The sequence below is a fragment of the Moschus berezovskii genome, chromosome 10 (genome assembly GCF_049115385.1).
Source record: "Moschus berezovskii isolate FMDL1 chromosome 10, NW_MosBer_1.0, whole genome shotgun sequence".
NCBI lineage: Eukaryota > Metazoa > Chordata > Mammalia > Artiodactyla > Moschidae > Moschus > Moschus berezovskii.
The window spans coordinates 75371666-75384490 of record NC_142469.1 but is presented as its reverse complement, the minus strand read 5'-3'; the positions used below and the strand labels follow the sequence as shown (position 1 = coordinate 75384490).

Genomic DNA, 12825 nt, shown 5'->3' with positions numbered 1-12825 from the left:
CCAGGTCCTTGAACTCTAAAACTCATTTTATAAATGGAATGTGGTCAAAAACCTACTTGTCTTTGATATGTCGAGCACAGTTCTGGCTGCAGTAGTTTCCTCCAGAAAGACACTCATCTACGTTGCCATACTGACAACAGTTCTCACAGAATTGAAGCCCTTCTACTTTCACTGGATCCTTCAGCCTGAAAGGCATTCCAGTCTTCTCAGAAAAGACTAGAAGATGAAAAGAAGAAAAAAAAAAAACACGATAGAAATCGTGGCAAAATACATTTAAACTTTTTCTTCTAATAATTTTGTTAGCAACACAATAAAAAGGATAATGTTTGTTGAATGAATGAATGAACATGGATCATTCCTTTGGGAGGGAGAGGAGGATGGGCTTGACTGGAATCACTCAAATCATTTACATAACAAAAACATCTGTAGAAAAGACAAGCAAAAGCTTGTCTAATGCCTTTTCTACAGGGATCAAAGTAAAATGAAGAAAATTTCATTAGTCACTAAATTCAGAAGATGAAATTGTCCATCCATCCATAGAATCCTTTACAGCTGTTATCTTTTTGACAAAATTTAAAAAGAGTTATCTATGTTATATAATGTTTTTGATGACTGACTCTTTAATGGGCTGAATCAACATCTTTCTATTTTACTTTTAACGTAGCAGATCTCCTGAATCATAATTATCCATATTGTCTAGGAGTCTACATTTCCTTTCGTCTGAATCATTAGGCTAATCATTCATTCAACAAACACTTATTAGGCACCCATTTATGCTAGACACTGATAATGACAGTATAGACCTTGCCCAAGAGAGCTCACAGTCTAGAAGAGAAGACAGGCAAGAAAACCAATATTTATAATAAAATGTGATACATGCAATAATTGAAGCATGAACAAGTTCCAGAAGCAGTGCAGAGGAAGAAGTGACTCATCCAGCCTGGGGTGGGAGGGGGGTGCAGGGGGGGAGCAGTGGGTAGTTCGAGAAAAGATTTTCTGATAGAAAGCCTCAATATGGTTCTGAAGGCCAAAGAGGAATTTACCAACTGGACAAAGAGAGAAACAGCATCCTGGCCAGAAGAAACAGTGTGAGTAAAGGCAAGGAAGCATGAAACCACATAGTCCTGGGAGAATTCTATGTAATTCAGTGCTGCTGGCCCTGCCAGAACACAGCGTACAAAGAACAGAACAGAGAGCAAAGAGACAAAAGCAAGCAGGTGGGTGCGGGTCACCAAGATCTTTGTAGTTTTGCTAAAGAGACAATAAGAAGTTGGTGAAGTGTCAGATAAGCAATCTACATCAGTTCCTCTGACTTCAGTGTGCTGGATAAATTGGGGGAGATCAGAAGCAGAGGGATTCTTTAGCAGATGTCTGCAGCGGTTCAGGTGAGAGGTGATAAGGGCCTAAATTAAGACAGCGGCAGTGATAATAAGTAGAAAAGGCCAGATCTGAGACATATTTAGGAAACGAAAACCAAGAGGATTCAGTAACAGGCTATGGGGCTGGGAGAGACCAAATTCAGGATGACTCCTAGATTTCTTGCTTGTCCACTGGATGGATGGTGCTACCATCAACTGATATTACGGGCTACAGAAGAAAAAGCAGGTTGGGGGAGGGGAGAAAGAAATAGAAAATGAATCGCATTTTAGACATGTGGAGTTTGAGGTACCTGTGGGACATCCAGGTGGAGATGTCCAGTAGGCAGGTGGAAATACGGGCCTGGAGCTCGGGGGAGAGGTCGGGGCTGGAGATATAGATTTAGGAGTCATCAGCATATAGGTGTTAGTTACAATCATCGGAGCAGATGAGAAAAAAGTGGCAGGCTTTTGGCTAAATCACCTGGGTAGGCTATTACAACATGAGTTTACTTGGTAATTTTCAATTAGCCTTGTGCTATGACAGATCTGGCTTGAGGAAAGAAGACACTTTACAGTTATTCCAAAAATATTAAAGCTGGTTCCATATCGTTTCATTGTAGAAATTTACCTAAGAATATGTGACATGAAGATCACCCAGGATTTTCAAAGTTCCAGCCTATTATAAAACCTTAGATAGTCTTACATTAAAAACTCTCCGAAAAAAAAAAAAAAGAGAAAAGACAATGCAGATGACCCGTTCTTACCTTCTTGAGCAGTTGGTACCATCCAAGTTGTAGTTGCTGTTGCTTTTTTAACATTTTCCATCTCACTCTCATCTGTAATAACTTCCAGGGCTCCAAACTCATTTACACGGAACTAGCAGCAACAGAAGAAAGAGGTAAAATTTATAAAAGTGCTCAGAACTGTCACCATTTAAAGGTTGGTCTACAAATGTAGAGTCTACATTTTAAGAGTTAATTTCAACAATTATATTCAGATAAGCCCCAATTATATCCAGATAAACTCACTACCACTATGAAAACCTTTGCATTTAACAAATCTGGGATTTCGGGAAGAGGGAACAGAACAATGCAGCAAAGCACATCTTAATGACACAAACCACCACCTTTGTACTGTCCCGTGGAGTTGCCAGTTCATTTATATGGCTCACAATTTCAAATACTATTTTTTTTTGCTAAGGCTTTTTTTCACATTTCATATTCAGTTCAGTTCAGTCGCTCAGTCGTGTCCGACTCTCCGTGACCCCATGAATCACAGCACGCCAGGCCTCCCTGTCCATCACCAACTCCCGGAGTTCATATTACTGTTTATTTAATAATTAAAGTTAGTAAAAGCAGAATTACTGTCTTCCCAGGAATCAACTTGTCTCACCCAAGCTCACCTAGTTCAAAGAGCAGGAAAAATTACCATTTTAGAAATTCTGACTTGTACATCCAATCTCCATATTCCAAGATGTGAAGAAGGCAGGCTGAAGCATGAGTCATGGGACCACCACCCCCCTGCCCCCAAGGCTCTATATTTCCTCTTTCTTTCACTGCTCTTTAGAATTCTCCATTATAGTCATTCATTTCTAGTCCTCCCAAACAACCGGTAATATCTGAGAGATCTGAACAAGTCTACTAGCCTCAGGCCAAATTCACCACTAAAAAGTAAGGGCATTTTGATTTCATGGGTATTCTGGACCCCAAATATTGACAATTTCCTCTCACCTCACCTCATGGTAAGCCTCAAACCAAATATTCTTCTGCAATCTCCTGGGCATACTATGTTGAATCATACTGGGCATAATGTGTTGAAGGCTTTTAACCACTACATGTGTGCAGGGGTCCCATCCTCTTTGAAATAGCTAGGTTGACTCTCACATTCATGAGAGTCAAAGTTATTCTGTATTCCTTCTGTTTTCCCATAAAACAGAAGACATAAGAGACTCACTAATTTTACCAGGGGACACAGAGCTAGAAAGCTCAAAATTCAAAAGGATCATAAAATGTTGGCTTAAAGTTTTTAGATCACTCCCAGAAATATATGTGAACATGCAAATATGCAGTATTTAAAATGAGGCCTTCTATTTCCCAATCTAAAAATCTATTTGGTCAATATGCCAACAGAATGATTAATTTTACCTAACTAGATTCAGGCTACAAGTCAGAAAAATCTTCAGCCAAATTTACAACTAATTATTCTTTCCACCAGGTGAAAATAGCACCTTAAACAATTTTCTGCACATGGTCCACAATTACTAAAAGCTTTCTAGACAGAACAAGTGACATAATTATGGAAAGTGAAAATGTTTTCTCCTTATTATGTATTTCAGATACAAGTGCCCAGGTAGCATGCATATACTAGACCTGTGGATTCACCTAAAAATGTCAGTTTAAGAGGAGGTAAAAAGTCAATTGGGAAGGAAAGAGCTAAAAATAACTTCACTTGTTGGGGAAAAATAAAGTTTTAAATGATCAACACTGAAACCAGAATATTTGAAAATAAAGCTGATAGTACCATCTACTGGGCAAGAGTAGAAAAGTCAAGCCATCATGATTATTAATTAATTACATTAAAAATGATAGTGGAAAATCAATTCTGAATGGAATTTTTTAAAAACTGGCATTAGCCCAGGTAAGTAAGTTTACTTTTATTACACACTGATGTTAATTTAAGCTTTTTGACAAATATTAATACAAAATGTGGGAAACAGTACAAAACATTTACATTGCACAGAAAGTCTTCTGTGGTTCAAATTTCTAGACTGCTGCTAAACTCCACCCTGGCATTTCAAACACTGAAAAGAGAGTGCAGCTGAATGGAATCTTCAAATCAAAATTCAGACCTGTGAAACCTGGGAGTTTTAGGCTCACTTTTAAAGTTAAAAGATAATATTCCCACAGAACAACGTTTAATTCCAGTTATTTTTTCCTTCTCCTAATAGTCACTGCCAGTAACCGACCTACAGTCTAAGCACAAAGTAAAGATGCAATGCACTTAGGAACACAGATAACTCCTGTAAGCCGGGGACCCATGGATGGACTTCAGGGGTTGATAAATCGCATGAAATAAATGCAAAATTATGGTTAAGGGCAGACATTGATTTATCTGTGGATAGGGTTCATTAAGTTTAAAGGTATCCTATAACGCTGAAAAAAAAACAACAACAGAACTCCTAAAGAAAAACAGGCAGAACACTGTCTGACATAAATTATAGGAATATTTTTTGGGGATCTATCTCCTAACACAAAGGAAATAAGAGCCCAAAGTGGGGTATCCATTTAAATGTAAAAGCTTTGCACAGCAAAAGTAATCATCAACAAAAGGAAAAGATAACCTACTGAATGGGAGAAAATATCTGCAAATGATATGACCAATAGGGGTTAACATCCATGTATCTAAACAGCTCATACAACTCAACACCAAAAAACAAACAGCCCAATTAGAAAATGAGCAAAAGAACATATAAGAAGACATTTTCCCAAAAAAGACAAATGAATGGCCAACAGACACATAAAAAGATGCTCAACATCGCTAATCATCAGGGAAATGCAAATCAAAACCATTGTCACTGTACGTATCATCACCTCACAACTCTCAGAATGGCCATCATGAAACTGGACACAAATAACAAATGTTGGCGAGGATGTGGAGAAAAGGAAATCCTTCTATACTTTGGTGCGACTGTAACTTGGTGTACTCATTGTGGAGAACACTATGGAAGTTTCTCAAAGACCTAAAAACAGAACTACCATAAAAGCCAACAATTTCATTCCTAAGAATATACCAAAAAACCCAAAACACTGATTTTAAAACATATATGCACCCCAATGATTACAGCAGCATTGTTTACAAATGCCAATATATGGATGCAACCTAAGTGTCCATCAACAGATGAATGGATAAAGAAAATGTGATACACACACACACACACACACACACACACATGCACAACGGAATACTATGCAGCCACAAAAGAATGAAATTTTGCCATATGCAGCAACATGGATAGACTTCAAGGACATTATGATAAGTGATACAAGTCAGACAGAGAAACACAAATATTTCATGGTATCACTCATATATGGAATCTAAAAACAACAATAAACTAGTGAATATAACTAAAAGAAACATACAGATACAGAGAACAAACTTGGTTACCAGTGGGGAGAGGGAAAGGGGACAAGGCAACATGGGGGTAGGGCATTAAGAGTTATAAACTATTAGGTACAATATAAGCTAAAAGGATATATTGTACAACATGGGGAAATATAACCAATATTAATAATTATACATAGACTACAATCTTTTAAAATTGCAAATCACTAAATTGTATACCTGTAACTTATGATGCTGGGAGGGATTGGGGGCAGGAGGAGAAGGGGATGACAGAGGATGAGATGGTTGGATGGCATCACCGACTCGATGGACGTGAGTTTGAGTGAACTCCGGGAGTTGGTGATGGACAGGGAGGCCTGGCATGCTGCGATTCATGGGGTCGCAGAGAGTCAGACACGGCTGAGCGACTGAACTTATAATAAAACATAAACTTCAAAGTGTTTTTAAAGTATCCTATGATATGCTCAAAGTCTGAAATTAGTAACATTTTATGAATGGTGCTGGAACCATAGAAACTTGATAAAATCACTTTTTTTCAGGTTATTGGTTCTTTTAACCCAGACACTTTAAAAGCAGTATAAAAAAATTAGCAACTGACTCCATTCTACAATCAAGAATGTAAAAATTACAAACTTTATAAAAGGGTTTTATAAAGCAAATCAAGCATATCAGTTGAGACTTTTTCTGTTAGTGGATACATATAGGTCAATCAGAAAACAATTACGCCTGAAATATATAAGGGGTTGAAAAGGTTTTACTTGTTTGTCTTGGCTTAAGCTACCTTTGATTCATTCTCTTCTTTATTTTTGCTTATAGAGACAAAGGATCTTTAGCCTATTTGTGCCTGTCTTTAATAATAGATCATTAAAGACACTACTGAGATTACTGTTTTTATTACTTACAACGTTGAAATAAATGTGAATTCTACTTACCAATCTGTTTTAAAGTCAAAGATATTTAGTAACTAAACTGTTCTGAATGCCTATCAAGACAAGGCAAAACCCTGCACAAAGAGTGCAGTGAATTTTCCATTTGGGTTTCTGCATTACTGCTGCTGGGTCTTGCTCGCGGTTAAGTGGCAACTATTCTTTCGAGATAAGATGCTATCACTGTTGGGAGTGTACTAACATTTTACTGAGGGATGCTGGAAGGCTAAATCCTTATGACACAGAGGAATAATTCTCTGTGGATCAATTTCGGAAATCGTATAAGAAGTTTAGGTAGAGAACTGCTTAGGGACAGCAAGCCCTACCGTGCGTCTTTCCACTAGCCTCACCACTTAAGTCGCCTGCCTGCTCTTACAGCTGGCCCTGAGATATTAATCTACAAACAATGATGTGCATTTTAAAGGAACACATTAGACAACAGTAAAGTTTCCAAAGCTTGTTTAAGTGAAAATGTCTTGTTAATGACTACAAGAGGACCAGCGGACACTTCCTGGTCTCCCCTAACACTGGACTTGCTGATGCTGACCCCCTTTCTGAATGTCCCTCTCTCTCCCTTCTCCCATCCTGTCCCCAAAAGTCCTCACAGACTCCTACCTATTTTCAGGCACCTGAAAGCTCACATAACATCTGTTTCCAAAACCCTCCTGATCCCTCCAGCTAACATAATACTGCCTCTAAACTGCTATTAACATTTTCATCTCTTTTAATATGAAAACATTTCTCTTGTTAGACTGTAGAATAGCAGTGTAAGAGAATCTATTTTAAAATCAGAAAAGCCTGGTTTTAAGACCCAGTTCTACCAATAACTAACTGTTTGACCTTGAGCAAGTGACATTAACCACCCCAGGCCTCTGTCTACCTCATCTGTAAACTAACAGCAGTGACAGAAACTGCCTCAAATGGGTTAAATAAGTGACTTAGAGTAAAAGGCGTAGGGCCAATCCCTGATGGCTCAGTGGGTAAAGAATCCACCTGCAATTCAGGAAACACAGGAGACAAAGGTTCGATCTCTGGGTCGGGAAGATCCTCTGGAGAAAGAAAAGGCAACCCACTCCAGTATTCTTGCCTGGAAAATCCCATGGACAGAGGAGCCCAGCAGGCTACAAAGCCATTGGGGTCGCAAAGAGTCAGACACAACTGAGCAACTACGCACAAGAAACAAAGAGCTCACGAGAACAAGTTCTCTGTTCTTTCTGCTGCTGCACCCAAAAAAGGAGCTTTTGCACTCTTGCTTCCTATAAGGGTTGGTGAGCCCAGTGGGAAGCAGGGAATGGGGACTCCAGCAACAGGGACCAGAAAAAAGAGACCAAGGTGTGAACGAGTTGACTGGGCTGGAAAGGAAATAGGGTGGCATGGAGATGTGAAACAAGATGCAGCTGGAGAGAAAAGTAATGGTCAGACCACCAAAAACCTTTTGTGGTGAACTTAAGGGGTTTGAACTTTATCACGAAAGATACAGGAAACTGCTAAGGATTTTAAGCAGAAGAATGATGTAACTTGATTGGCCAGCAATCATGAGGCTTTTACAGAGAAAAGTTCTTTCAAAACGGCAATAAACTGAAGCATATAAAAACCTGTTCCCATGAAAAGAAACTGACTTCTATGTATTTCCTGAATTAACTTCAGCTGGTTGTCTTTGAAATTGCACATTAGGAAAGCCACATGCCTTCGTCCATTAAAAAAAAAGAGAAGCTTCTAGGGTCAAATAGGCAAAGTATGATGTGGGAGAGTAAATTTCATGATTTATTTAAAGTTCTTTCCAATAACTTAATTGTGAAAAATAAATTTCTCAGTCAGATCTCCTCAGCAACTCCAATTTTAATATGAAGAGCAAGTGAGTCCTAAGCAATATAATCAACTGGTGAGTCTTTGGCTCTCTTTGGATAAAAGGAGTTTTAAAGTAGAAAATGTTTTTTAAATTATTTTTTTAAGTGGGGTATCAAACTGTCAACAGCACATAAAGTAAACTGGGTACATGGCAATTACCCAGGTAATTAGATGAGTCTAAAAGTCAAATCAAATAACCTAGTTTATAATACCCACTAAGTGGCTTAATTACCTGATTACCTTTATAAAAGTAATAGGTTAATTCCTAAAATCCATTGCTTAAAAGACCTTCAGGCAATCTAAATTTCTCAGGGATGGAGATGTCATTCTATTATCAAAATCTAACTGAAAAAAAATTATAAATTTCATCATCCACCTGACACACACACACAAAAAGCCATTCAGAAGGATAAAAATGTAAAAGAAAAATAAGACTCTGAAACAATAAAAATGTAGTTTACATAATACACCATAAAGCAAGAAAAGATATCATTTGTTAATTTTTTTACACGTTTTTTTTTTAAAATCCTTATAAGCAGCTTATGACATAGATCCTATATCCCCATTTTACAGATAAAGATTCTGAAGTTCAATTTAAACAAAACTCATTTAGCTAATATGTGGTTGACACTATCAGAATCTCAAACAGTTGTTCTTTCTCAAAAATTTCAGCACTCTATTTCCATCATATCTAATCCAGATGAACATTTGGAGAATGTTAGAGCAGATAAAATCCTTGGTATTCATTTAATTCCTTATTTTACCAAAGAGGAAATTGGCCCCAAAGAGATTAACTGACTTGTTCAAGGTCACAGAAAACTAACACTAAAAACCAGATCTTCTTTCCAGATTTCACTAAACCTCACTGCAATATTTTTGTTAAACTAAATTCAGATAGATATGTTGGCACACAGCACTTAATTAAACCAAAACCAACTAAAATCTAAGTATTTTTCCAACAACAAGCAGACTGTCCAAATCTCACCACTGAGGATCAACTAGAAAAGTTTTGGCTCAGGTACTTGTCAAGTAGCCACTAAAAGGGAGCAGATTCCAAGAAGTCAATATTAGGGTGAGTGAATTTCTAGTCAAGACAGGCAAGAAAGACAAGCATTAGCGAGCCAAGCCAAGAGACAGTCAGGGAGATCAGAAGTTCAAACACCTAAGTGACCGAGTACAAACACGAAGTCTAAAGGGCCACAGGCAGGTTCAAGGTCCCAGAGATGGGATCAGAGCAAAAGCAAATTAGAAATGAGAGGTGGGTGCTTGCACAATCCTGTTCCATGGGGCAGCAGCTGTGGTCCGGGAGTGGCTCAGGCAGGGGCAGGGGTGCTGGGGAAAGCGGGCAGGGTGAGCACCTAGAAAAGGAGCAGACTGAGCACTGCTCTCTGAAGAGAGTTCTCATTTTCACAAAAACTGTCTCATTTACAGGAAGCACCAGCTTCCGAACAAGTGATTATACAAAAATCCATATTCACAGTTTACAGTATAAATAATTTAAGGGAGGTGAACAGTCCTGTTTATTCAGTATTTTAGCTTTATCCAGTTTTTACATATAAAAACTAGGACACGGGGAGTGTAGCTTTTCACTTCAGTTACAAAGTCCATCTCTACAAAACATATACAAAGCTAGGCCTTCTAAGTCTACCACTCTTAAAATTTATTAGCCATAGAAATCCTAAAATGATGTTCCTTGAAACCATACATTAATTTCTACAAAATGAGTACAGATTGCAGAAGGATTTCTTAGTCCCCCACCCCAAATGACAAAGGCGTTTGCCAATCCACCAGCAGTGTATTATTTTAAGTGGCAGAGGAACAAGTATCATATAAAACTATAGCCACTGTGCTTCAGTAAAGAATTCGCTTGCAATGCAGGAGACACCAGAGACGCAGATTCAATCCCTGGGTCAGGAAGATCCCCTGGAGGAAGGCATGGCAACACACTTCAGTAATCTTGCTGGGAAAATCCCATGGACAGAGGAGTCTAGCAGGCTATAGCCCATAGGGTCGCAAAGAGTCAGGAATGACTGAAGCAACTGAGCACACCTACATACACCTATGCTTACCACTTTTAACCCTTATGTCACATATCTGCTCAAATTCATTTTAATAATAAACACAGATGTACACACATATACAATTGTATGCAATACAGACAGCTTACCTTTAAGTCACTTCCTGGTAATGTACCTACTCCATCCTTCCAATCCATAACACTGAATACATCAAATTCTTGACCACTTGTGCTAGAGGCAGATTCAGTCATGATTTATTTTTTAACCTGGAAAAGGAAAAAAGGACATAGTATCACACAGTCTACATACAAATCAGTTTTTATTTCAGTGGTCATTCCTTCAGTTTCCCTTAACTACATAATTTTCTTGGTCACAATGTCCCACATTCAGAGATCTAGAAATAACTGCTTCAGAAACATTTTTTCGAGTGTAATCTAAAGTATATTACAGGAGAAAATAAGTTCTAGTTGAAACAAAAAGTACCATGGTAAACCTTTGCCATTGTTAGAAAAGGAATTCACCGTTTCATAGCATACTCACTTAAAACAAAAAGTCTTGATCACATATGGATAGAATTCTTCACTCTCTAAGTTTTTTCTTCCCCCTCTAAGACTTTGAAAAGAGAGTAGATGTGCATAAAGGAGAGTACCCAATATAAAATGTTGAAAAAGAAGAGAGGCCATTTAGATCAAAAAAATGAAGACAAAAAGAACAAGAAAATTCAGTCCATTATCAAATGCCATCTACACTAAATTTGTCAATTAAGTCTGTTCTATCAACACAACGAATACACAGTATGATTGATTCAATAAACTTATTTAATTTAGTTGAAACAGCTGCCAAACTGATGTTCTTAGAAATAGAAAAACAGTCTCAAAATGTAAAGCAAACATAATAGTGTTATGTTAAGATAACCAGTTTGGGTAGCTACACTGCGATAATACTTTTATTTTTTAAAAAAAATTCCAAAAACAAACTTTTTCATAATCATATACCCACTGGTGGTTAGCACTGATACTGTTATTCTGAGGCTGCTGTGTGGTATGGGATAAAACAAGTAAGGAATTATATTGGTGTCACTGACAAGTGGTCAAAGATCAATGGGTCCTAAATCTGAATGGAAGTATCATTATGATTTCATGAGCACTTTGTTTTAGAAATATGCATACTTTCTAGCTTTGCCCAGACAAACTCTGGAAACAACCACCAGTCAAAATTAACCGCCTAGTGTTCAGACTGTAGTCTCTAAATGCCATTTCTCCCAGGTCTTCCCAGAGAAGGAGCTAACCGGCAGCAGGAAATGTGCAAGATGAATCAGGAACATCTTATCAAATTAAAAAGCAAGGAAGCTATTAAAGACAGCAGAGTTCATACCAAAAGGACTCAGAAACCAATCTGAAAATGCTTCTGTTGGCCAAAGTGAGGATATTAGCTGCAGTGACTTGAAGCATATCAAGTAAGTTTAAATTATTATGAGTTCACAATGATATTCAAAACCAACCAATCAAGAACACCCCATTGATCTCCTTTTGCGAATACAAGGGAACCACTAATTCATTATTGGGAAAAAGAAACAAGAATTTTTCCTGACTATATCACATGAGATCAATAAAAACTATATCTCAGGGAAACCAAATCATTGGTGAAAGGAAGCTTCCTTTTAGAAAAAAATTCTTGGTAATAAGGAATGATAAAACTGAAACATAACCATTTGCAACTTTTAAAATAATGGCTCTAGACAATGACCATCAATGCCTTCTAAGAATACCTACCAAGCCAACACCATCTATGAAGCAGTCTTGCCAGGAAAAATTACATCAAATCTGATGTGATCAAGTCTATTCACGGGAAATACCATAGACAAAAGAAAATGTGAAATCACACCAAAAAGATCTAAGAAGCAAGATACGAGTTGTTCTAGGAACTCCAAGAGGTCCAAGAAGTCAAAATTATTTTCATAAAAATACTAGCACATTATTTGCCTTTTTCACTATGCTGATATTACGCTGATGGGCCAAAGTAACAGTGAATAAACCTGCTGAGGCAGAAGCACCCAGCTACAGTAGGAGTCATTTCATTCTTCACTACCACACACTCACAGTCAACAAATGACAGATTCACTAAAGACCATCTCTGATGAAGTAAAATAATAAACGGTATTAAGTCTTGATACTTGAATATATATCTTTTTAATATTCTGTCTGATCAAAGAGAAGTACGCACACAGAGCTCAGGCATGCCAAAGTACCATGGCTGTCTACAGGCGAAGTACTTGTGAACTGTTTGAGAGGCAAGCTGAATGAGCGGTTTTTGTTTTTTTTCCTTTGGAATCCCACTTTGACTTTAAAAATTACGTTTATTCAAGTTTGGATATCTGGAAAATACATTGTCAAAAATAAATGAAAAGAGTCTGTCATGTGAAGGAAAACACTGACAGCATGTTACTAATGATACAACTTGAACATTTTGGAAAACCTGTATGTACCACGATGAACGTGATGGCTTCCCAATAGCTATAGACTTTTCCAAGGGGATGGATGGTGATATTCATGA

The 12825-nt window shown here is 37.7% G+C and overlaps 1 protein-coding gene across 6 annotated transcripts in view; it reads right to left on the bottom strand.

Moving 5' to 3' along the window:
- Nucleotides 1-12825, bottom strand: part of L3MBTL3 (L3MBTL histone methyl-lysine binding protein 3) — a 109714-nt gene that overhangs the window by 77413 nt on the left and 19476 nt on the right. For 4 of the 6 annotated variants that reach the window (XM_055433301.2, XM_055433302.2, XM_055433303.2 and 1 more), the window contains 4 exons: nucleotides 10422-10538; nucleotides 2123-2234; nucleotides 1670-1744; nucleotides 57-216 (listed from right to left, as the gene is read on the bottom strand). In XM_055433301.2, coding sequence (XP_055289276.2) covers nucleotides 57-216; nucleotides 1670-1744; nucleotides 2123-2234; nucleotides 10422-10523 — 449 coding nt within the window. In that variant the 5' untranslated portion in view covers nucleotides 10524-10538. The remainder of the gene's footprint in view (nucleotides 1-56; nucleotides 217-1669; nucleotides 1745-2122; nucleotides 2235-10421; nucleotides 10539-12825) is intronic. The other 2 variants (XM_055433304.2, XM_055433305.2) reach the window with 1 other exon arrangement.